Source organism: Ictidomys tridecemlineatus, chromosome 15 (assembly GCF_052094955.1).
Source record: "Ictidomys tridecemlineatus isolate mIctTri1 chromosome 15, mIctTri1.hap1, whole genome shotgun sequence".
In the NCBI taxonomy this organism is placed as follows: domain Eukaryota; kingdom Metazoa; phylum Chordata; class Mammalia; order Rodentia; family Sciuridae; genus Ictidomys; species Ictidomys tridecemlineatus.
The window spans coordinates 11,732,386-11,756,937 of NC_135491.1; the positions used below are offsets into that span (position 1 = coordinate 11,732,386).

At 52.0% G+C, this 24,552-nt stretch overlaps 2 protein-coding genes across 3 annotated transcripts in view; both read left to right on the forward strand.

The window, feature by feature from the left end:
* Positions 1-1,593, forward strand: part of Ethe1 (ETHE1 persulfide dioxygenase) — a 30,980-nt gene extending 29,387 nt beyond the window's left edge. Inside the window, exons 7-9 of the mRNA XM_005338180.5 lie at positions 593-682; positions 1,088-1,204; positions 1,388-1,593. Of these exons, the coding sequence (XP_005338237.1) occupies positions 593-682; positions 1,088-1,204; positions 1,388-1,440 (260 nt within the window). The 3' untranslated portion in view covers positions 1,441-1,593. The remainder of the gene's footprint in view (positions 1-592; positions 683-1,087; positions 1,205-1,387) is intronic.
* Positions 1,594-2,627: 1,034 nt separating this feature from the next.
* On the forward strand, positions 2,628-24,506 carry Phldb3 (pleckstrin homology like domain family B member 3). Of its 2 annotated transcripts, none has more exons than XM_078031950.1 (16): positions 2,628-2,769; positions 3,335-3,620; positions 4,515-4,697; positions 4,911-5,045; positions 7,996-8,124; positions 8,271-8,432; positions 9,305-9,415; positions 9,551-9,634; positions 11,186-11,299; positions 16,799-16,898; positions 17,043-17,133; positions 17,219-17,306; positions 17,743-17,799; positions 20,502-20,721; positions 21,361-21,446; positions 22,732-24,506. In XM_078031950.1, the coding sequence occupies exons 2-16, from the start codon at positions 3,387-3,389 to the stop codon at positions 22,864-22,866; spliced, it is 1,929 nt and encodes a 642-aa protein (XP_077888076.1). In that variant the 5' UTR covers positions 2,628-2,769; positions 3,335-3,386; the 3' UTR covers positions 22,867-24,506. The 2 variants fall into 2 exon arrangements, with proteins under 2 accessions (XP_077888076.1, XP_077888075.1); XM_078031949.1 differs by having other exon boundaries at positions 2,645-2,769; positions 3,149-3,620.
* Positions 24,507-24,552: the final 46 nt, after the last annotated feature.

A 24,552-nucleotide genomic window follows, 5' to 3' on the forward strand; every position in this document is an offset into this window, starting at 1 on the left:
CACGTGAGAGAAATGGCGGCAGCTGTCACACACTGGCAGCGGGAAGCCAGGTCCCGGCCCCCTCTCCCTCTCTATGTCTTCATTTCAGTCTGTGGCCATCTCTCTCGGACTACTAATTTGCTTCTTATCCATTCCCAACACAACATAAAATGGGAGAATTTTGGTTGAAATGGAAGTTAAAAGAATGTTCCAGAGAGGTTTGCCTCTATCCCAGTCGAGGCCCAGCTTCCTGTTGGAACCACTGTTCCATATGCTGCTTGGCCTCATGTCTTTGGTTTATTACCTTCTAGTCCAACTTCTTTGCCCAGAATCCTTCCTCAGTGTCCCCAGAGTAAGGACACATTTCCTGGGGGGCTTCAGAATCTCTCTTCCCACCCTTACAATCCCACATTATAAAGGCAAATTTCTCACCATTCATTTTTCTTCACGTATGTCCTTCCCTCTGCCTCTACCTAGACAAAGGGGTTTGGGCAGGAGATGAGGGAGATGGCTTAGCTACTCTGATTATCCTCCCACCCTTTTCCTGAGGGAAGGTATTTTAGGGCTTCTCCTGTCCTGCTCACCCACTGACCTCTGACCTTTCCTTCCCCAGGCTGTGCTAAGACCTTGTACCACTCAGTCCACAAAAAGATCTTCACACTTCCAGGCAACTGTCTGGTCTACCCTGCTCATGATTACCATGGTGAGGGCCCGCTGGAGGGGGTGGGGGCTTACCTAACTTTTGAGGGGATAGCCAGCTTCTGTATTCTTTGTATGGCACAGAGACTACACACATTCCAGAAATTCCTCTGGCCAAAAAAGATTAAGTGCTTGGGTGTGCCGGGCGTGGATATAGAAACTGGACAACTTCTAGAATTCTGCAGGGCGTGGGTTTTCCTGGGACTTCCTTGTGGAGTGCAGAGGACTGTTGGGAAACTACATTTCCCATAATGCGCATTGGGAGGGAAAGCAATCTCAGATTTGGGAAGAGCCCATTAGTGCCTGGCTAGAGAGGCACCCAAAGACCTCCTGGGAATTGTAGTTCCGAGCTGCCCAAGGTGCTGGACCAGTTGACTTTCCTCTCCCTACCCCCGACCTTGGTCACTAGGACACACAGTGTCCACCGTGGAGGAGGAGCGGACTCTGAACCCTCGGCTCACTCTCAGCTGCGAGGAGTTTGTTAAGGTCATGGACAATCTGAACTTGCCTAAACCACAGCAGATAGGTGAGCACCCGGGGTCCTGGCAGGGTCCTGGTGGGAGGAGGACTGGGGTGTGGACTCCTGGGTCTGAGGGAGGAGGGGTAGGGCCAGAACTCTAGCTCCCTAAAGAAGGGCGCAGTGTACCTGGGTCCTTGGAGGGACATGGGCTTCTGCCTGGCCCCTTGGTTTCATCCAGTTTCTTTTCAGACATTGCTGTTCCAGCCAACATGCGCTGCGGGGTCCAGGCGCCACCTTCCTAACCTGTTTCTGTCAGGTGCTTATGTCCATCAAGAATGCACTCGGTGGAGCGAGGGGAGAGGGGTCACCACTAGACCTCTGTCCCCTCCCATCCTACCCCCATCAGCCCCTCAAACTTCTTAAATAAAAAGTATTTTTTTTCCTTTCGTCATGAATCTGACTTCTGCCTCTTTTCTGGGGGAACCAGCTGGGTTTTGAGTGGATGTGCTTGGAGTTGGTTCTAGTCCCTTGGAAAGGCTTCGGGAGCTGGGCACGATGCAGGTCCCGGGAGATTTCTAACTCCCAAGATTAGAAGCCAACATATCTGGCAGGTGCTCTCATGGCCTTGGATCAGAACACGGTTTGGTCCTGAGTCCTAGAGTTAGGTACTTTCCCTCTACAGCCCTCAATTGCCTGATCTGTAAAATGGAAATAATAATAATAATAGGGTGTCATGGAGATCTGATAAATCCATAAATATGAGTGCTTGGCACACTGCCCGAATGGCCAACTCCCTAGGAGTGCTATTATTGTTGCTATCATTTGGAATGATCTCTTAGATGCTTCCTGACTTGGAGTGACAATTTACATAAAGGTTAAGAACATGGGTGTTGAAAGGATGAAGCTGATGTGTAGACCTTGGATGCATTTCTCTCCCCCCAGCCTCAGTTTCCCCTCAGTATATAATGGAAATAGTAATCCCTCCTTTGAGCTGGGCTGCTTTGAGGGTGAAACCAAATTAGCGTGTGTAAAGTGTTCAGCACAGCTCTTGACATCTAATAACCTGGTTTCATGTACCAATTATTTTCTGTTTTTGCCCAGAGAGGAAAAGGTCTGGCTGAGACCTTTAACCTCTGTCCTCCGCCCCATAGCAAAGTGTGTGTGGGGCGGGGGCACACTTCCCTGTATTTCTGGGCGGGTATCTGACTCAAAGTACCCCTCTCCCCTTGTCCAGCTCCCTAAACCGGTTGGGGCCCTTCGAAAGGGCTCATTAGAGGGGAGAGTCTCCATCTTCATTCCTATCTCCCTTTGAGAACTCTCAGAATGTGGGCAGAAGGGAGGCTGGTATACAAAGGTGGCCAGGCAGCCCTTCAGGGGACAGGAATGGGAGCGCTGGAGGCGGAGTGGGAGGTCGCGATGCTGGGTTCTCCGAGGGTGGGGCCCGGAAGGCCTGATGCCGCGGGCGGGGCGAGCTGGTCGCTCCCTCCTCTCTCCAGAGCTGTTGGACCTGTTGTCCCCCCCTCCACTTCCGGGCTGCTGGGGAGGGGGACGGGCGGCCTCTCCTCCTCTTCGCAGCCACCTGTCTCTGTGGCAGAGGCTGCAGTGCCGGGAGCGCGGAGCGGAGCGAGCTGGTGAGGGGCCGGGGCTGCGGGAAGGAGGGGACTCAGCTCGCGGGGCCGCGCGGGAGGCGGGAGCCGGAGTTGGGGAGCCTACTCCTGGGAGAAAAGGAGGGCTTGGGCTCCAGCCTCGTCCCGAGGGAAGAGCGGGAGCCCGGTCTCTGAATCCCTGGGTGACGCGACAAGGGTGCTGGTCCCTTACACAGTGGGGTCGGGAGGAAGGGGCGTTGAGTACCAAGGGAGGAGAAGGGGTCGCGTTAAAGTGGCCCAAGAGATTGTCGAGGGCCACTGGGCAAGCCCAAGGCCCGACACCTGGGTGGCTGGAGGCTCTGGGTCGCAGAGTCCGGCGGGGGGCGTGCCAGGACCCCGACTCAAATCCCGGCCCCGCCTACAGCGGGGTGCTGCCTCCGGAGCCCTCGAACCTCGTCCCACTTCTTCCCCGGCCCCTGGAAGCTCAGACCACGCCCTCGGAGTGCTCAGGGCCGTCCTTTGAACTCCCAGGCCCAGCCTCCCCAGCACTCCGCGAGGCCGGCCGTCGGGTGCGGCGCCCGGGACCCTAGGCCACGCCCCACGCTTCCAGGCCACGCCCCGGAGCCAGGACCACGCCCACCCCGCAGGAGTCCGAAGCGGCCATGGGGACTCCCAGTAGCCCGGAGGAGAGGTCCGGCTCCCCGCCGGTCCCCGAGTGCGACGCAGAGGTTCAGCCCCAAGGAGCCTCCCAGCCCCATGATCACCCCGATGAGCCCCGCGAACAGGAGGCGCCCGGGGTCCCGGCGGAGCTTCCTAGCGGCCAAGGAGTTGAGCAGCAGACTGAGGAAGAGGAAGAAGTGGGAGAAGGCAGCAGCACCGAGAGCAGCCGGGAGGAGGTGAGGGCCCTTAGGGCGGCAGCCACTGGGAGATCCCAATAGACAGCGACTCAAACAGGTGACCGGACACAGACCGGTGGAGAGAAACCAAAGGGACAGAGACCTGGAGACAGGGAAAAACACAGAGATGGGGAAAGACGACAGAGAAACAGAGACAGCCCCAGACAGATCCCCGAGCAGACCCAGTAGAGACTGACCCAAACGGGTGACCAGACACAGATACAGGCACTGGGAGAGAGACCCAGAGATAGGGAGAGACAAACCTGGACTTGGATCTAGAGAGCCCCAGACCTACTGAGAGACAGAAACCAGAGAGAGACACAGAGACCCTTGAGACAAAGACTTCAAGAAGAGACTGAGAGATGAAGGAGGGAGGCAAGGACAGAGGAAGAGAGAAAGAGTCCCAGAGATTCAGAGTGATGGTTAGAGACCCAGAGGGCAACCCGGAAACAAGGTGAAATTACTCAGAAAAAGAGAAATACGGGCACAGAAACCTGGAGAGAGGGAGAAACTCCAAGGGAGAAAGAGACCTCGTGATTCAGAGACAGAAGACAACTGAGAGACAGGGGGAGAGACTTAGACGTGGGGAGAAAAATGGGGCATGGGGCGCAAAGAGAATGGGACCAAGATTTAAAAATCAACCAAACAACAACAACAACAACAAAAATCATCTTCCATGAATCGGCTTTGTACCCCCTTCCTGAACTGTGAGCCCCTACGACACAGAGGTCCCCAGGTCTGCCCCTTCCCCCACCCGCCTTACAGATCAAATGGGCATGGTGGTGGAGTTAGCCTGACCTCCACCCCCAGAGAGGGATGAGGGCTTGGGACCAAACCTATAGTGACTCTAGGAGGCTAGACCTTTTCCATTTGACCCACCCTCTCCAACTTCAGCCCGAGGGCGCACCCCGGGCACAGACGCCGGCCTCGCCCTCCACCTGCACCCCTTATGGGGAAGGGGTGAGAGCAGCCCGGAGGAGGCTCCAAGCCCAGAAGCTGGAGGCAGTGACTCGCGTTGCCCTGTTGGAGCAGAGACTAAAGGAGCTTCAGCGTCAAAAGAAGGAGCTGAGGATCCAGGTGAGGCTTGGACCCCCTTGGGAAGACTGGCCTCAACTCATCTGCAAGGCCAGCTCCCAGCCCTCCTCGCCCAGGGGCCGGATTCTAGGCCCCCAGCTTCATCCTTCCTCCAAACCGGGTGCCCAGAATCCCACCCTCAGAATCCAGGAGTTCAGGCTCCTGGGCCCCTCATAGGCATCAGAACCCTCAGCCCCGGACTTATGGACCTTGCAGATGGAGGTGGAGGTGGCCCTGATACGGGGTGAACTGGCTGGAGAGAGAGTGGCCCTGCGGCGGGAGGAGGAGCAGCTCCGAGAGCTGCTAGGGCAGCTGGTGGTCCAGGAGCCTGGCAGCCAGGAGCGGGAACAGGTTTGTTCACCTACTGTTTCTTTTCCAGTGGTTTCCTTCCTTGAGTGTGTGCATGGAGGGAGGTATTGGTGGTGTTTTTTCTGGTGACTTGTGTGTCCGTCCCCCCCCCCCCACACCATGGTCCCTGTTTCACTTGGGATCCAGAGATGCTGAGAACAGATTTTCCCTCCTCCCTCCCTGACTGTGATTCAAGACCTGACTCATTGGGCCTTCTTCCTTGACTCCCTCTGCTTTTGCTTTTTAAATATCATATTAGGGAAAATCTCAAATCCACAAAAATCAAATAGGCAGACAGCCTCCATGCCCTGTGCTCCCTGAATTCCACAATCATAAATCTTCCTTTCTTCTTTCAAGTCCTGCAATTTGCTTCCTGCTCCCTAGTTTTAAAAGCGCATCCCCAACATCATAAACTAGTACATACTTTAGCATGTACCATTTGCAAATAAGATCTCCTTTTCAAAAACATCACCATGACATCTTATTATCTCGCCTGAGGAATTTTTATTTTTTTTAAAGAGAAAGTGAGAGAGAATTTTTTTTAATGTTTTATTTTTTAGTTTTCGGCCGACACAACATCTTTCTTTGTATGTGGTGCTAAGGATCGAACCCGGGCCGCACGTATGCCAGGCGAGCGCGCTACCGCTTGAGCCACATCCCCAGCCCCAATTTTTATTTTATTTTTTATGGTGCTAGGGATGGAACTCTGGGTCCACTCATGCTAGGCAATTGCTCTGCCACTGAGCTACTCCTCAGCCCTTACCTTAATAATCAATAAGTTTTATTATTGTCTTATTTCTAGTCCATTTTCATTTTTCCCTGGATTGTCTCAAAAACACCAGTTAACGGGGCTTGTTTGAATCAGACTGAGTGACAAGCTTGGTTGTGATGTCTCATGTGACTTCAGCACCACTGGTTCTCACCAACGGTGTCTGCTGCTTGCTGTCTGTTGAAGAAAGTATCCTATTCCATAGGCAGGATGTGGCTGATTGCATGCCTGTGGTGACCCTCAGTGGCCCTCTGTTGCCGTGAGCAAGTGGTTGCTTAGCTATAGAGGCTCAATCAGATTTAGATGTGCTTTGTGCTTTCTGAGCGAGAATTAGGGACATCATTTCTGGGTGTCCGACCTCTATGAAGTCACCCTGATCTCTTTTAATAATCTTTTACCTAAGGATTCTTACCATTCATCAGTGATCATTGCTTGGATTCGGTATAATTATAGCCTGGAAAATGTGACTTTGTAATTTTATCAGTCTTTCTCTTGTCAAGTAGCTTGTGTGTTGGCATTTGTGGGGGCTGGGTCCAGGGCCCTCATTTAGAATCAAACACCTCATATTTCTCCAACCCTGATTTCTCGTCTGAGGTCTGTGTGCCTGCCTTCTTAGGATAAGGGTTTTTAGGTATTCTTTTCCTCTTCAACCCAAGAGGCCAGGCTCCAGCCTTCTTCCCTCAGACTGAAGCAGTCTACGCCTCCAGCCCTCCTCCCTCAGGCCCAGGGTCCAGGCCCAGCCTCCTCCCTCAGACCTAGGAATCCAGGCCCAGGCCTCCTACATCAGGACCAGGGGTCCAGGCCCAGCCTCTTCCCTCAGACTCAGGGATCCGTACTCAGCCCTCCTCCCTCAGACCCAGGGTCCAGGCCCAACTTCCTCCCTCAGATCCAGGATACAGGCCCAGCCTCCTCCCTCAGACCCAGGGGCCCATGCCCAGCCTCCTCTCTCAGACCCAGGGGTCCAGGCCTCAGCCCTCCTCTGAGGAGAAGCCAGGAGTCTGCTTCTTTTTATTCATCATTTTCAAAGCTGTCCTTGGCAACTCTTCTCCACATCGATTGTCCCTCTGCCCCTTGGTCACCAGGTCCTACATGCCTCCCTTTCTGTGACCCCCAAGCTCACCAGTCACCGCGTTCTGCTTCCCAGTGTGTCTCTGGTCCATCTCTTTCCCATCCCCCCTGCCCAGGCCCAGCTCAGGTCTCCTGCTCACTCACTGCTTTGAGGACTCCTGCAGGAGCTGGTCTCTGCCCTGTATTCCTTCTCCCCAGGGGATTCCAACGCGGCCCTGCTCCATCCCTTCACTCCTCCCAAGGCTGCTGCTGTGTCCCACAGGCCCCTCCTCCCTTCCCACTTCTCCCTGGCTGAGGTTTGCCCCGCAATGTTCATACACTTTTAATTCCTGTGCACTAGTGCCATGCTGCCCCTCTGTCCCAAATGCCTCTCCAGCCCCTGTGTCTCCCCAGGTCTAAATGCTCCCTGATCTGAGGCTTTAAATTCCCCATCCCAGGGGCTGGGCTATGGCTCAGTTGGTAGAGTGCCTGGCTCACATGCACAAGGCCCAGCACCCCCCCAAAAAAAAATCCCCATATCTGGGAAGCTTTGGCTACCCCAGGCTCGCGCATCTCTGTTTTCACTGCTCTGTCCTCAGTTGTAAATGGCTGTGTGTCCCCCTGGAGGGCAGGGCCTGGGCTAGGGACCCAGCATTACCCAGTGTGGCGATGTTTCCCTTCACTCCTTCACTTGTTTCTTTCTTTCTTTTCTCCTTCCCTCCTTCCTATCCTCTTTCACTCTCTTTTTTGCCACACTGAGAATGGAACTCAGTTCCTTGTGACTACTAGGAAAGCATCTACCATGGAGCTACAGCCCAGCCCTTTTTCTTTCTTTCTTTATTTTTTTCTGTTTTTGAATTAGGATTTCACTAAGTTGCTGAGGCTGATCTCGAACTAGTGATCCTCCTGCCTCAGCCTCCTGAGTAAAAGGTTATAGGCATGTGCCACTGCACCTGGCTTCTTCATTTATTTCCCAAACAACTGTTGACTTGTAGCCTCCTCTAGGGGTGCAACACAGGAGTGAACCAGACAGAGTCCTGCCCCCGGGGAGCTGACACCAGGCCGGGTCTGAGGTCTGGCTGGTCTTGCCCTTGCTGGCCTGCTTCCCTCTCTGAGCTCAGTCTGGTCGCTTTTCAGGAACAGAGGCAACTAAGGCAGGAGCGGGACCGCGTGGAGGGCCTCCGCCACAGACTTCAGGAGGCCCAAGGACAGCTGGACTCCCAGCCAGAGGACCAGCGGGAGCGACTTCTGCAGGGGGTACAAGAGGTGAGGGCCTCTGGACCTGATGTCCAGGCCCCACAGGTCCAGACTCCAGGCTCCTCCCCCAGCCCCTCAGCCCTCTTTCCTCATTGACCAACAATCCAGGCTGCAGCCACAACTTTCCTCCAGGCTTTTTATGTCCCCACTCACAGATGAGGGAACAGCTGGATGTGGCCCAGCGCGCCTATGAGGACCTGGAGTTCCAGCAACTGGAGCGGGAGAGCCGGCAGGAGGAGGAGGAGCGGGACCGCCCTGGGCTCCAGCTGCCGGACCCCAAGGTCCAGGAACTTCAGGCCAGTGTGGCCCAGCACAGGGTGAGTGCCAGTGACTAACGCTGCCCCTGAGGCCATTCCTCTTGTCTCCCCCACTGCGCGTGCGTCGCTGAGCTGACTGAACTGTTGGTGTGTCACACCCGGTGCTGAGCGTCCCAGGGTCTTCACTTGTTGAATCCTCACACAGGCCGACAGACAAGTCCTGTTCTACTTTTTCCATATATTAAATGAAGAAGCAGAAGGTCAAAGTTCTTACATTATCTCTCAAAGTCACTTAGTTCTAAAAGGTAGAGCTGGGATTGGAACCTTCGCAGTCTTGGCCACCACACTCTGTGCCTCTCGGTCCCTGGTCCAAACAGATGTGGTCACTAGTCCGACCTGCAAGCTTCACGTTCAGGGTCTGACAGGTTCTGTGGGTACTTCACACAGTTTCCCACTTTCTGGACTAGAAAGTTCTGAGGGGGTCTCCTCCTCCCACCTCTGCATCTGGATCTTCTTGTCCCTCTCTCTTCCCTTCCTCGGTCAGGACTGTCCTTCTTTCTGTCTCCTGTTTCTATCTTGTCTTCTTCCTCTGTGTTTTCTCTACATTTCTGTCTTCGAGGTGTGTCCTGGTTGCCATTCTTTGGATCTATTCTGGTTTGTCCCCTCTGTCTGTCCCTTTGTCTCTGTTCTGTGTGACTCTCTGGGGTTGCTATCTCCCTAGGCCTCTGCCTGTATCTCAGTTCCTCCCTCCCCTCCCACCCACCCCAGATCTCTCCTAGAACCCCAAATGGGAATAGAAACTCGCAGGCCCCTCCCTGGACATTCAGATCTCACCTTCTCTAGACTCACAGGGAGGACGTGACTCTCTGGGAGGGTGGGCTGGGGCTCCTGGAGCAGCTGAGTAACCAGGGTGGCGGGGGGTGGCCCTGCAGCGCCAGATCCAGGTCTTGGAGGAGCAGCTCAAGTCTCTGGGGGAGCAGATGGTGGCTGAGAGCCGGGGGCTCAGCCAGGAGAAGGAGGAGACCCGTCGGGCACTGGCCCAGGTGAGTTTCCCTGGAGACCTGTCCCAGGTACTCACTTCCCTCAGGTGTCCCACCATCTCCCTGGATCATGCCTCCTGGCTATGGGGATGGCCCATTTTGGCTTCACCGTGTGGTAAGCCGTGATGTCCTCCCTAGGAACAGAACCGATTCCTCGAGCTTAACCGCCTTCAGGAAACACCTGGTGGGGACTTCTCTGAGCCCAACCAAGCTCTCACAAAGGTATGGCGACTTTACATGCCTGTCAGGCTCCCCACCTCAGACCTAGGAATCCAGGCCCAGCCCTCCTCCCTGAGACCCAGGGGTCCGGGCCCAGCCTCCTCGCTCAGACTCAGGGGTCCAGGCCTCAGCCCTCCTCCCTCAGATCTGGGGATCCAGGCCTCAGCCCTTCTCCCTCAGACCCAAGGATCCAGGCTCAGCCCTCCTCCCTCAGACCCCGTGATTCAGGCTCAGCCCTCTTCCCTCAGACCCGGGGATCTAGGCCTCAGTCCTCCTCCCTCAGACCCAAGGATCCAGGCCTCAGCCTTCCTCTCTCAGACCCAAGGATCCAGGCCTCAGCCCTCCTCTCTCAGACCCAAGGATTCAGGCCCAATCCTCCTCTCTCAGACCCAAGGATCCAGGCCTCAGCCCTTCTCTCTCAGACATGGGGATCCAGGCCCAGCCCTCCTCCCTCAGACATGGGGGTCCAGGCTAGCCCTCCTCCCTCAGACCCAAGGATCCAGGCCTTAGCCCTCCTCCCTCAGAGCCAGGGATCCAGGCCCAGTTCTCCTCCCTCAGACCTGGGGATCCAGGCCCAGCCCTCCTCCCTCAGACATGGGGGTCCAGGCCTAGCCCTCCTCCCTCAGACCCAGGGATCCAGGCCCATCCCTCCTCCCTCAGACCCCGTGATTCAGGCTCAGCCCTCTTCCCTCAGACCCGGGGATCTAGGCCTCAGTCCTCCTCCCTCAGACCCAAGGATCCAGGCCTCAGCCTTCCTCTCTCAGACCCAAGGATCCAGGCCTTAGCCCTCCTCCCTCAGAGCCAGGGATCCAGGCCCAGTTCTCCTCCCTCAGACCTGGGGATCCAGGCCTAGCCCTTCTCCCTCAAACCTGGGGATCCAGGCCCAGCCCTCCTCCCTCAGACGTGGGGATCCAGGCCTATCCCTCCTCCCTCAGACCCAGGGATCCAGGCCCAGCCCTCCTCCCTCAGACATGGGGATCCAGGCCTCAGCCCTCCTCCTTCAGACATAGGGATCCAGGCCTCAGCCCTCCTCCTTCAGACATGGAGATCCAGGCCTAGCCCTCCTCCCTCAGACCCAGGGATCCAGGCCCAGTCCTCCTCCCTCAGACCTAGGGATCCAGGCCTAGCCTTCCTCCCTCAGACCCAAGGATCGAGGGCTCAGCCCTCCCCCCTCAGACCTGGGGATCCAGGCCTCAGCCCTCCTCCCTCAGACATGGGGGTCCAGGCTTAGCCCTCCTCCCTCAGACCCAAAGATCTAGGCCCAGCCCTCCTCCCTCAGACATGGGGGTCCAGGCCCCAGCCTTCCTCTATTGGGATCCAGGACTCCCCACCCTACTTCTTTTTATCCTAGGACTCAGGAGCTCAGGCCCCAGCCCTTCCTCCTCAGGGATGGGCAGTGCAGGGGGCCCACAGCCCTTGCTCTTGTTGGGAGACTAGACACTAAGGACCACATTCGAGCTCCTCTTGTGACTGAGCCTTTGTTTTTCCATCTGAGAACTGGGGGTGCCTCTGTGTTCTCTTCATCTCCCCTTAATCTTTGCCTCCTCTCCCCAGCTGCTGTTCACCCAGAAGACAGACCGGCAGCTGCTAGTGCTTCAGGACCCCGCCAGCCACTCTGCTGCCACCTCTACCTCTTCCTGCCTCTTCTCTGTCCACAGCTCCCTGCAGGTGCCTCCCCTGCTTCCTTTGCCCATGCGCCTGTTTGGTCAGTCGGGAGGGAGGGCCTAAAAGCAGAGCCCAAGTCCAGAACTTCCACTGGGCTCTGTGTGGGGGCGAGGGAGATAGGGAAGCTTGACCAAGGGGTATTTGATGACTCCAGTTTTATTTATTTATTTTCTTCCTTCTGCCTAACACCCCACCTCTTCCCTGAAGAAGTAAGAGCATGTGCACCCAGAAGTAAATTTTAAAAGTGACCAAACAGGGTGTATGGGTAAGAAGGTCTCTGTCCCTGAAGGCCCCTAGGCCCTCTCTCCAGAAGTAGGGCAGCTGCTTGGTTCTTGATCCTTCCAGAACTCTGTACAAAGGGGGCCCCTTGAGCTGTGGGTGTAGCTCAGTGGCACAGCATTTGCTTTTCTGCATGAGGGCCCCAGTTTGATCCCAAGCATCACAACACAAACAACCCCCAAAACCGGGAGCCCCATTTTCTTAATGGCTTAAACATTTATTGAATGGGTTGGTGCTATTATTTATTTTTTTTAAAGAAGTGGAGCAGAAAATATCCAAGTGCTATGAATGAAGTAAGGGTAAATATTACACAGGAAAAAAGTCTTATTTCTGTAAGCACTTAGAAATTGGTAGCTCTCATTATATCATGTAAACTTCTTTTACCCCCAAATGTATGTACTAGCTAATTGTTTTGGGGTTTTTTGTTGTTGTTGTTGTTGTTGTTGTTTTTTAAGTTATATATGACAGCAGAATCCAGCTTGATATAATTATTCACACATGGAATATCTTCCTCTAGTTAGGATTCCATTCTTACAGATGTTCTTGATGGTGGGATTCACTGTGTTGTTTTCATATGGGTACAGGGAAAATGATGTCGGATCCATTCCATTGTCTTTCCTTTGTTGTTTTTAATTTTTTATTATCCTTCTCCATTATGGAAACTGTTGATACATTTAGAGCTGCCTCATCATTTTTTTTTAAACATTGAGTTCTTTTGGGAGACTCTGATTTTGTTTTGTTTTGTTAATAACTTTATTTATTTATTTATATGTGGTGCTGAGGATCGAACCCAGGGCCTTGCGCATTCGAGGCAAGCACACTACTGCTGAGCCATAACCCCAACCCCAGCCTCATCATTTTTAATGGCTGTAATAATAATATAAACGGTAACAATAGTAGTAATAACAGCTACTTATCAAGTCCTTGGGAAAGTGCCCGACATGCTTAGAAATGCTTCATATAGATTCACCCACTTAACTTTTTTCCCACCCATTTATTTTTAAGGGGCGACAGATACTGGGAATCGGACTCTGGGGTACTCAACCACTGAGCCACATCCCCAGACCTATTTTGTATTTTACTTAGAGACAGGGTCCTATGGAGTTGGTTAGCTCCTCAAAGTTGCTGAGGCTGGCTTTAAACTCACGATCCTCCTGCCTCAGCCTCCCAAGCTACTGGGATTACAGGTGTGGGCCACCGAGCCTGGCTTACCCACTCAATTTTTGCAACAATTCTACAGGCACATTATCTCCATTTTATTGGTGAGGAAACTGAGGCAGAGAGGTTAAGTTCCTTAGCTAGGTGCCATGTGCCAAAGCTAGGATTTGAACCCAAGCATTCTGTTTGCATAGCCTGTGTTCTTTTTTATTGTATTTTAGGTGGTGATGGGGATGGAATCCAGGGTTTCTTGCATGCTAGACAAGTGCTCTGCCACAGAACCCCAGTCCCAGCCATGACAATGTTCTGGCTTCCGTGTGGCACACAATTCTATTGTGGGGCATTGAGCTGCGCTCCCTCTGTAGGCAGTGATGGAAGGTTTTGCAGTTTAAGCAGTGTTGTAAAGAATACCTGTGTGTGTGTGCACATGTATGCATTTATGCAAAATATAACATTCATGCAAACAATGTTAATTACTATTATATCACCAAATACTATTATACTGAATATAAGCATATATTATTGTATTATATTATTATACATAATTTATATTTCATATTCATGAATTAATATTTAAAATTACTTTAAAAATGTTTATTACTTAATACTTATTAATGATCATTAATAACAATATTCCATTTTTAGCATTTAGGATAGGCCAGGGTCTGTTCAAAGCCATTCTGTCCCTTTGTGCCACGTGGGATTATTATTATGTGGAGCTGAGAAACAACTCCTGGCAATTTCACGTGGTTCAGCCTAATATACAGAATTTCATATCTTTCTCAGAAGAACCCCCAAGAGCAGGACCTATTATTATTTGGGTGACGGTTAATAGATTTAACTTTCTAGCTGGTTCTTGTGGAAATCTGAGAAGCTGGAGTTTCAGCTATGTTGCTAGATAGTGTGGCCAGAGCATAGTAGATGCTCAGTGAGAGCTGCTGTTTTTGTACTTATTAGTATTATTATAGTTATTTTCATCCTTGATCTATTCACCTCACCCTCATCTATTTTTTTTTATTTTTTGTAACTGCATCAGCCTCTCACTAATGTTCCCATTTTAATTCTTCTTTTCCCAATAATTTGTTATTTTTCTGTGTGCTAGCATTTGAATCCAGGGCCTTGCATGTCCTAGGCAAGTTCTCTACCACTTGAGCTACAGCCACAGCTCTTTTTATTTTTGTTATTATTATTATTATTAGAGTGTGTGTGTGTGTGTTGCTGGGGATTGAATCCAGGGCCTTGTGCATGCGAACAAGCACTCTACCAACTGAGCTATATCCCCATCCTTCTTGTTTTTTTTTTGAAGCAGGATCTTGCTAAGTGCTAAAGCTGGCCTCAAACTTGCGATCCTCCTGCCTTAGCCTCCTGAGTTGCTGGGATCGTAGGTGTGCACCACCACACCAAGCCCAATAATAATTCATTCTTCACACAACAGCCAGAGTGATCCTCATCCTTCCTGCTTTAATTCCTCTGTCCCCAAGGCCGTCAGTGGCTTCCCAGGCTTCCTCACCATGAGCTGCAAGTGCTGATATGGCGCCCGCATGTCTCACTACTCCTCCCTATTCACTGTGCTCAGCATTGATCCACCAACATTCTATACTTTTTTATGCCCCAGGGCCTTTGTACTTACTGATCCTTCCACTTGAAGCACCATCCCCCCCAGTTTTCCCTGAACAACTCATCCTTTGGGGCTGGGAGTTGGTGTTCAGAAGGCTGTACCTGGTTTTCTAATTAGAAAATGATCCTTTTTGATAGTACTCTGTTCTCTTTTCACACAGCAGTTTCTGATGATGGGTTCATTTGTAGGATGGCTCACTCAGTTCCTTATAATGGAAGCACCATGCAGACAAAACTGGGGTCTGCATTGCCCAGTCCCATTTGCCAATTATCCAAGAGCTCCCAGCCAGGAAGTGCTGGAATGTGGCTGAAGGAAAGCCCAGGGACTCGGGTCTCAGTTTCCTCTCTGTGAAGTAGAGTGAATATTTCCCAACTCAGGGTTTTTTGTTTTGTTTTGTTCAGATAGGAGTCTCCCTACCTTGCTAGGGCTGGCCTTGAACTCACAGACTCCTATGATCCCTTGACCTTAGCCTCCTAAATTGCTCGGATTACAGATGTCACCACCACACCTGGCCTCACAGGGCTTTTAGGAGCTTAAGTGGGCCTGCAGAGTGCCAGGTACAGTCATCCCTTGGGACTGTCAAGGATTGTCTCCAGGACCCCCAAGGAGACCTATATCTCAGGAGACTCTAGTCCTTATATAAAATGTTAGAGTACTTGCAATTAACCTGGTCACATCCTCCTGTATTCCATAAAGCACTGGAGATAACTTATAACACTTACACATGATGGAAGTGGAAATGGTTTTTGTACTGCGTTGTTAAGTGAATAAGGACAAGAAACAAAGTTTGTACATGTTGAGGAGAGATACAATTTTCCTTTCTTGCAAATATTTTTGGCCTGCATCATATTGAATTCAAAGATGCAGAACCCACAGATAAGGAGGGAAAACTGTATGCTGGAGACAGATAATGAGCTCTTGATAAATGCCAGCCATTTAAAAAAAAAACTTAATATTGAAACAAGACAAGTGTGGAAAATCACATCAAACAAATGCACAGCTGAATTATCATATGGGAACATTCTGGTAAGTGCCACTTGTGTTACGAGATAGTACCTCCCGGCCAACTTGTAATTCTTCTTTATGAAGTCCAGAACAGGTAGAACTATGTATCTGTGGTTTCATAAGTCAGAAGAATGGTCCCTTGACAGATGTGTCACTGGCCAGGAAGAGGGACAAGGAAGCCTTTGGAGTGATGGGCCTGTTCTGTGTCTCCATGTGGGTGGCTGGTATGCAAGTGTAAATACATGTGCATTGTACCCAGCTGCACGTGTGTAAGTCTGTGCACTTCTCACCTTATTATATATATGGATATATTATTTATGCATTTATATATATATATGTATATATACACACACACATACACATACACATGTATGTGGAGGTTTATTTATTTATTTATGGCTGTACTGGGAATTTATTTAAAACTGAGCTATATCCCTAGCCCTTTTTATTTTTCATTTTTAAAGAAAATTTTTAATGTATATACTTTTTTAGTTATAGATGGACACAAGACCTTTATTTTTTATTTATTTATTTTTATGTGGTGCTGAGGATGGAACCCAGTTCCTCACATGTGCTAGCCAAGAACTCCACCGCTGAGCCCCGGCCCCTTGTTTTTCATTTTAAGACAGAGTCTTGCAAAGGTGCCCAGGCTGGCCTGGACCTGTGATCCTCCTGCCTCGGCCTCCCTAGTTGGGATTACAGATGTGCACCACCATGTGTAGCTCAACTTCAGAATGCTTTCATTAACCCCCAAAGAGCTGGGATATAGATAGCTCAGTTGGTAGAGTGCTTGCCTGGCATGCACCAGGCCCTGGGTTCAATCCCCAGCACTGCCAAAAAAAAAAAATAAAGAAAGAAACCCTGCACCCCAGAGCCACCACTCCTCAATTTGCCCATCTCTCCCAGCCCCTGGTGATCACTATTCTACTTCCTGCCTCTGTATTTATTTGCTCTATATTAATTTACTCTGGACACTTTATATAAATGGTGCCACAGACAGTGTGGGCCTTTGCAGTTGGCTGCTTTGACTCATGTTGACAGTTAGGATTTTGGATGGCAGATGTAACTCAGTAGTAAAGTGCTTGCCTGGCTTGTGCGAGCCCTTGGGTTTCATCCTCAGCACTGTGGGGCGAAAAAATACGGATTTTTGCTGGATGCATCGGCGCATGCCTGTAAATCCAGCAGGTTTAAAGGCAGCCTCAGCAACAGCGAGGCACTAAGCAACTCAGTGAGACCCTGTCTCTAAATAAAATACAAAATAGGGCTGGGGATGGGGCTCAGTGGTTGAGTGCCCCTGAGTTCAATCTCCAGTGCCAAAAAAAACAACAAAAAAAAGATTTTTGATCTGTGCCCATTAGGTGGTAGTTTTACTTGGCAGTTCTCTAACTTTCTGCTGAGATGGAACACCTCTTCCTGAGTGCCTGGGCCTTGCATGTTTTCAGGGTTCCTTTGGTCTCCAGAGGACTGGAAGCCTGCCCCGGAGAAGAGGAGAGAGAGCGAGCCAGAGAGGATCCCCACGGCCTCTGTCCCTCCATTGTACTGGTGAGGGCCTCTCCCATTCCCCCCTACTCTCCTGCCCCCACCTCCTCCCATCCTGCTGCAGACTATGGAGACGGGGCAGGGAGGAGCAGAGGGGCTTGGGCCTGGGAGTGTCCTGGCCTCCTCACGTGGTCCCCTCTCCCTCAGGACCCCTTGAGGCCTCGACTCTCACACCAGCAGTGGAGGCCTCTGGGAGACACCCGCTCTATCAGCTGCTAAACTGTGGCCCTGGGAACAGGTGAGACATCAGGGAGAAGGGGTGGGGAGATGGGAGGAAGAGGCCCAGGCCTGGTAACCCGCCAATCTCTGTTCCCTGGTTCCAGCTGCAGGGCCCTCCACCCAGACATCGCTCACATGGAGAAGCTTCTGCATCAGGCGATCGCAGAGAGGGAGCGGCTGGTCAAGGCCAGGGTGAGACTCGCTCTCCTTTAGGAACAGGAAACCCCACTTCAAATCCTCTTCCCTCAGACCCAGGGGTCCAGGCCCAGCCTCCTCCCTCAGACTCTGGGGTCAGGCCCAGCCTCCTCCCTCAGACCCAGGGTCCAGGCCCAGCCTCCTCCCTCAGACCCAGGGTCCAGGCCCAGCCTCCTCCCTCAGACCCAGGGTCCAGGCCCAGCCTCCTCCCTCAGACCCAGGGTCCAGGCCCAGCCTCCTCCCTCAGACCCAGGGTCCAGGCCCAACCTCCTCCCTCAGACCCAGGGTCCAGGCCCAGCCTCCTCCCTCAGACCCAGGGTCCAGGTCCAGCCTCCTCCCTCAGACCCCGGGGTCCAGGGCCAGCCTCCTCCCTCACACCCCGGGGTCCAGTACGTTTTCCATTCTCATTGATTCTTTCATTTCAAATCTCCAGGAAGGAATGAAAAAGAGCAGAGGAAGTTCCTCAGGCCCAGCTCTCCCTGCCATCATGGTCAGTCCTGCCCCTCCCTACCCTCCCTGCTCAGGTCCTCCCCCTGGCTTTGGTCCTGTCTTGCATTTCACTCTGTGTCCCCTGCAATGTGACAGAAAAAGGGCCCCTGGGCTTGATAAGGGAAGGGGAGTCAAAGGACCCCATTTCTGTTCCCAGTTCAGCCATCTGTGTCAGTGGCCTGCCCATGGGTACCTTGCTCCATATCCTTATTTTAATTCTTGTTCTTGTTCTTGGATATACCCCATGAGATTATTAATCATGCTATAATACAGTCATATAAATCCATATGCATATTTCTCTAATTGTCTCAAATGTCTTGGAGGTTTATTTGAATCCAGATGCAAACCAAGCATTTGGCTAAAGTGCCTCTAACTGTTCTCCTCTTCTTCTTTTTTTTTTTAATGCCATGGAAAAAAAAATTGAGCCATTTATCCTGTGAGTTTTTTCACATTCCGAATTTTGCTGACATCTACTTTATTAAACTTCTAATTATTTATTTACTTATTTTGGTGGTACTAGGCGCTTTACCACAGAGCTATATTCCCAATGTTTTTATTATGATGATGATGATTATTTTGAAATAGGGTCTTGCTAAGTTGCCTAGGCTGGACTTGAACTTGTGATCCTCCTGCCTTGGTCTCCCAAGTTGCTGGGATTATGGGCATATGCCATTGTGATGGAGTAAATCTTTATTTATTTATTTTTTATCTAGCCTGAACATATTTTTGTTATAAAGAATCATACAGTACTGAGAAAGTAAGGTCACCTTCCCCCTCTCTGATCTTGCCTCTGCACAGTTGTTGTTTGTTTGTTTTTTATTGTTGAGATGTCTTATGAGTCTTTTTATACTCGTATCTACTGATCAAAACTTTGTGAATTTATTTGTCCCATAATTGAGCACATCATTCCCAACCTGCTTTTTGTTTTCTCAACCATTTATCCCTCCATTAATCATTCCACCCGAAATGTATCAGCTGCCTACTATGTGCTAGGCCCTGGTGACAGCAGTGACCTATATAAAAATCCCTGCCTTCCAGGGAGTTGATGTGTATTGGGGATGATAAACAAAAAGCAGCATCCATAAGGCAAACACATAACATGCCAGATGGCAGTCAGAGCCAGGTGGCCACATGCAGCCGGCAGGGTGGTGGAGGCTTCTGGGTTCTTAGGCACAAGCTGAACCTCATTAAAAATGGAGGGCTCCGACTTTGAAGCAGTTTGCCCCGCCTTGGAGCCACATCACTTATTAAACAGTCCCTGTTCTGTGTATTGTCCTTACACGCGCACCCACGCTCTTTGGTGCAGGGGAGCAAGTGTCTCTTGGGATTGGTGCCCAGAAGGAAAGGTCTGGGCTGCAGCTAGCTCATCCTCCAAACAGTCCCAGGAAGAGGGACCTGGGAGACCTGGAGGCTCCCAGAAAGACAGGGACTCTGTGGAGGTGACACAGCCAGGGGGCGGGGGAGTTGAGAGCCCTAAGCCCATCTCTGCTAACCTGGATTGGGACGCTGCCCTGCCATGTCCAGCTGGGTGGGTGGCTTTGGGGAGCCACTTCCTTTCTGGAAGCCTCATTTTCCCCATGTGTCAACTGGGAACGCTAATAGGTTGCTCTGGAGAGGAAACAAGATAATCACTGTGATCTCTTGGCACAGTGCCCAACACATGGTGGGAGCTTCCGTCCTGTATGGTGATCCTTAGAGTTACTGTGTGGGTTTGGTAAGATGATGCAGAGGAGATTCCAGGCCTTAATGGGTGTGTGTTTGTTTTGTACGGGGGATTGAACTCAGGAACGCTAAACCACTGAGCCACATCTCCAGCCCCTTTTATTTTTTACTTTGAGACAGGGTCTCACTAAGTTGCTTCCTGAGCCACTGGGATTACAGACATGCACACCATGCTGGCTTGAGTGGAGGTTCCTTACACCTAGTCTTTCCTTCCTTTGCAGCAGGTCATCCCCCACCTTGTCCCCTCTTGTCCCCTCTCCCTTGTCTCTAGCCAGTGCATCTCCTGTTTGCTCTTCAGGCCTTCTTCCTCTTTCCTGACTTGAGTTTTCTAAGCCCCCAATGGTCCAAGTGCAGTTGGTGGATCAACAGTATCAGTGTCCTGGGAGTTCGTGGGTTATGCAGAACTTCACCTCCACCCAGACCCCTATTCTGGAATGGCCCAGAGTCTGTATTTAAGAAAAAAAAAATGCTGGGGTTCTGCTTTCATGAAGAAGCTCTGTGTTACCTAGAAGCTGTGTGTGCCATCCAGTGGATTATTTTGTCTCTATGCCACAATTTGTTCATCTGTAAAACAGGGCTCCTAGGAGCCCCATCACAACTGCAGAGGTAGAGTCGGTGCAGAAATGCGCACCTGTGATCCCAGCTACTCGGGAGGCTGAGACAGGAGAATAGCAAGTTGGAGGCCAGCCTGGGTACTTTAGTGAGACCCTATTGCAAAAAAATTTAAAAAGGACTGAGGATATAGCTTAGCGGTAGAGCGCCCCCGGGTTCAACCGGGATGCAGGGGTGGGACGTAGTCGATGCCCACAAACCCGAGGCAGAGTGTTAGTAAATGTAGCCGTTGGGGTCATTTTCATGATTGTGGTTGTTAAATCACTGTCTAAAGGCTGCAGCAGGCCTGGCTTCCTCCCGGGCTCCAGGCTGCAGCACCTTAGCCGCTCCTGAGTCCCAGGACCTGGGCCTTTTCTCTGCGCTCCGCAGGCCCCACCTGCGCCCCCACCCCGCCCGCCAGGCCCCCGGGTCCTGGATCTCCGGCAGCACCTGGAACGCTGGGGCCACAACCCAGAAAGCTGTCCTCATGTGCGCGTGTCCTGTGGCTGCTGCCGAGGATCCCTGGTGAAGATGGGTGGCCGCATCAAGACCTGGAGGAAGCGCTGGTTCTGCTTTGACCGCCAGGCACGTCGCCTGGCCTACTATGCAGGTGAGCCCGGCCTGGAGCCCTGGGGCCCAGGACTTTGGAAGCCCACTCCAGATGCCTCCCCCACCCCAGGCATCTGAGAGTCGCCTCTGCCCCCTCCATCAGGGCTCCGAAGCGCAGGCCCCCACTTGCCCGCTCCCTGAAAGTAGAAGACTTGGGGCCCTGGGTTCCTTCCTCTGATATACCCAGTAATCACCTCTTCTATCCAGAGCCCAGGAGTGCAGATCCCCAGCCCCTTTCCCCTTAAGTGACCTAGAATCCACACACACAGGCCTCCTCAGTAACACAGATGACAGTTTAGTATAGTTTTGGGTTCCAGACCCCATTTTCCTAACGTTCCCAAGAGTCTGAACCTGCAATATCAGCGCCCTCCCCTACCCCAGCTCCAGGAATGGGACTCTTTGTCTTTAGGTGGTCCCAAGCTGTCCTTGAGTTCCTTCCCTTCTCGAGGACCTAGGATGCCTGCAGTATTGTCCAGTCTCGGAGACTCCCAGCCGCTCATCTAGCATCAACACCCACTCACTCCCCAGCCGTGGTACTTCCTGGACCTTCAGACTCTCACCTGTCTCAGACTTGCCCCAGTGCCCGGGCCTGACACACGCCTCTCACTAGCTCTATCTCTCCCTCTCCTTCCTCCACCAGACAAGGAAGAGACCAAGCTCAAAGGTGTCATCTACTTCCAGGCCATTGAGGAAGTCTACTATGACCACTTACGCTGTGCCTTCAAGGTGAAATCCCATTCAGTGCCACCCTGCCCTCTCAGTCAGAGCCTTACCCTGTCTCTAGCTCATTCTGGGCAAAGCCACCCACAGCTGCTACTGTGAGGATACCAGGGTCCAGCATAAGAGACCAGCAGTTCATGGCACTGCCTATAATACTGCATGGTGGCAAATGCCTATAATACTAGCAATTTGTGAGTCTGAGAAAGGAGGATTGTCAAGTTCTAGGCCAGCCTCAGCCATTTAGTAAGGCCCTCAGCAATTTAGCAAGACTCTGTCTCAAAAAAAATTTTTTAGGCCGGGTGCAGTGGTGCACCCCTGTAATACCAGCAGCTGGAGAGGCTGAGGCAGGAGGATCAGGAGTTCAAAGCCAGCTTTAGCAAAATCAAGGCACTAAGCAACCCTGCTCTAAATAAAATACAAAATGGGGCTGGGGTAATGTGGCCCAGTGGTCAAGTGCCCCTGAGTTCAATCACCAGTACCTCACCAAAATTTTTTTTAAAGGGCTGGGATTGTAGCTCAGTGGTAAAATGCCCTAGATTCAATCCTCAGTACAGAGGAAAAAAAAAAAAAAAAAACCTCAGACTCTGGCTTTCAGCCACTGTTAATTTTCTTGGACAAAAGTTAAAAGTTTTCAAGCAAAAATCCGGGTTCCATGGGGCATGCCAGTAATCCCAGCTCCTCAGGAGGATGAAGCAGTTCCAAGTTACAGGCCACCTTGGCAACTTAGTGAGACTTTGTCTCAAAGTAAAAAAAAAGGTCTAAGGATGTATCTCAATGACATTGTGAGCATACATACACACACACACACTTGGAAACTCATGCCAAGCTGGGAATAAATGAAGGAAGAGGGCAGAGTAGGACTGAGGCCCACTGAGAGCGTGGACATCATACAGCCATTACTTGGCTTCTGCCCATAGTTACCAAATGTCAGACTTGTTTTCTTTTATAAAAATAAATGTTGGTAACTGATGCAGTGTTTAGAATCCTCTGTGGAGAGGAGCCAACCCTGGCTTTCCTTAAGTTAGAACCCCAGCTGTATGACATCAGAAAAGTGAGGTCCCTTCTCCAGCCTAGTTTTCTCGTCTGCATATTGGGCAGGCTTCAACCCATGCCCTCAGGGTTTAAAACAGAATGGATGCAGGGGATTTACCCAGCTTGGGTTTGGCGAGTAGTTTCTTCGTAAATGGGCACTAACTTCCCACAAACCAACCAGGAGGACCGAGATTTGGAGGGGGGCTGGGCGGTGGCCGGAGTCAACTGTCCTAACCACCCTGTACCCCGCCTGTTGCAGAGCCCCAGCCCTCGCCTGACTTTCTGTGTCAAAACCTACGAACGCCTTTTCTACATGGTGGCCCCGAGCCCCGAAGCCATGCGCATCTGGATGGACGTCATCGTCACCGCCGCGGATGAGAACCACGCCCCCTGAGCGGCCCCGCCCACCCGGGGACGTCCTGGCGAAGCTCCGCCCCACACGCAGTCGTGCTCCAAGGCCCCGCCCATTCCGGAAGCGGGGGCCCGCCCCTTCTGAACTCTCCCGGGAACCCTGCGCTGGCTGCGGCTCAGCTGGCCTGAGTTGCGGCTCTCGGTGCAGCTGGGGTGGCCCCGCGACGACGGGATCGCCAGTCCCGAGGCCCTGCCTGGGGCAGGAGGAAGATTGCAGGGTGGGAGGAAACTATTTATTGGTGCTCCTGTGAAACCGAATTAAACACGGCGGAAAAACAGGGTCGCGGCTGTGGTGTCCAGCCCGGCGACCGGGGCCAGCCCCTAGGCAGGACCTCGGAGTTACGGGCACCTCTGGGGCCAAGCGTCCCCACTGTTTCTCGCTTTAGGAATGGAGACCTTCGCCCTGCGGGCACGGCCGGGAGCTGGGGGCTGGGAGGCCCGTCCTCAGCCTTTTGCAATGTTGTTGTTTTAGTTTGTGGGTTTCTCTGCTTCCGGTTTGACCCACAGCTGTCGGCAGTTTCTGGAACTCCCGGGCCCCCTCTCCCCTCTGCCTGCTCTTCCTTAACCAGCTCGTCATTTTCCAGGTCCAGTTCATGTTCCTTCCTTCAGGAAGTCCTCACTGGCCCCCTTGGCTGGTCAGGCGCCTCCTCTTGAGTTCCCATCCTATCCCTGAGCACTGGCTTGTCACCGTGATGACCCGTGCTCTTTATGGACCGGGAACTCCATGAGGACAGAGCCAGGGCTGTTCTGGTGACCTCTGTGTCCCCAGTAGGGCAAATATCATTCCATGAAAACGAGAAGAATGTGTCCCTGCCCCCTCTGGGTCTTTTTGTCCATTCTATTTCCCTGATTGTCGTGACTGAATCAGAGGTTTCCTCAGGGATTCCCACGACAGTCCTGACCACTCTGCCTCCCAGCACAACCTGCTCACTCTGCCTGGTGCTTATCCCATCGTGGCCTTGACTGCCCTAGGCCTTCCTTGCTGATGAACCAGTCTCTCCCTCTGGTCTAGGAGCTCCAGGAGGCAGGGACTGGGGCTGTATTGATCACTACTGAGTCCTTGTCACACACCAAAGGGCTCAGGTGCTGCACACTAGGTGTTGAAGGAATGTCTTATGGTTGAATAAATGAGTTAAGGATGGATGCTAAGGACCAGGCGAGTTGTGAACAAGGCAGCCGGCTCCTGGGCTGACTTCACCTTTAGATCTTGCCTGGCACATCCCCTCCTAGGAGAAGCTCTCCTTGGTCCTGAGGCGGGGTCAAGTGCCTGGGCTGCCGCAGACCTCTCCCCCCACCAGCACTCTAGGCTGTTCCTCTTTCTTCCCCTCAGACAGCCCTCTTGAGGATCCCGGATCTGGATCTAGTGTTCCTGAGTCCTGGGAGTACAAATCCCCAGGTCCTCCAGGACCCCAGGTGACCCCACCTCCAGCTGTGAGACTTCTGAATTCTTGGATCAGTTCATCACCCAGCCCAGAATGGAGCCAGCTTCACAGGCATGTGACCAGTCTAGTCAACAGAAGAGTCCTGGTCTTAAATTTTGTGTTCTGTGATCATCATCTGAAAATTCTCAATAATTTTATCTTTGAATGTGTGTTTGGTAATGAAGTTTGGTGGAACAATGGAGTTTTTTGTTTATTTGTTGTTTGGTTTTGGTACGAGGGCACTTAAC

What these genes read in the sequence shown, in the direction of transcription:
- Phldb3 (XM_078031950.1), top strand. Translation starts at nt 3,387, where the DNA reads ATGGGGACTCCCAGTAGCCCGGAGGAGAGGTCCGGCTCCCCGCCGGTC. An exon ending in GCAGCCAGGAGCGGGAACAG is followed by an intron (nt 5,046 to 7,995) that starts GTTTGTTCACCT and finishes GTCGCTTTTCAG; the next exon opens with GAACAGAGGCAACTAAGGCA. An exon ending in AGCGGCTGGTCAAGGCCAGG is followed by an intron (nt 17,307 to 17,742) that starts GTGAGACTCGCT and finishes TCAAATCTCCAG; the next exon opens with GAAGGAATGAAAAAGAGCAG.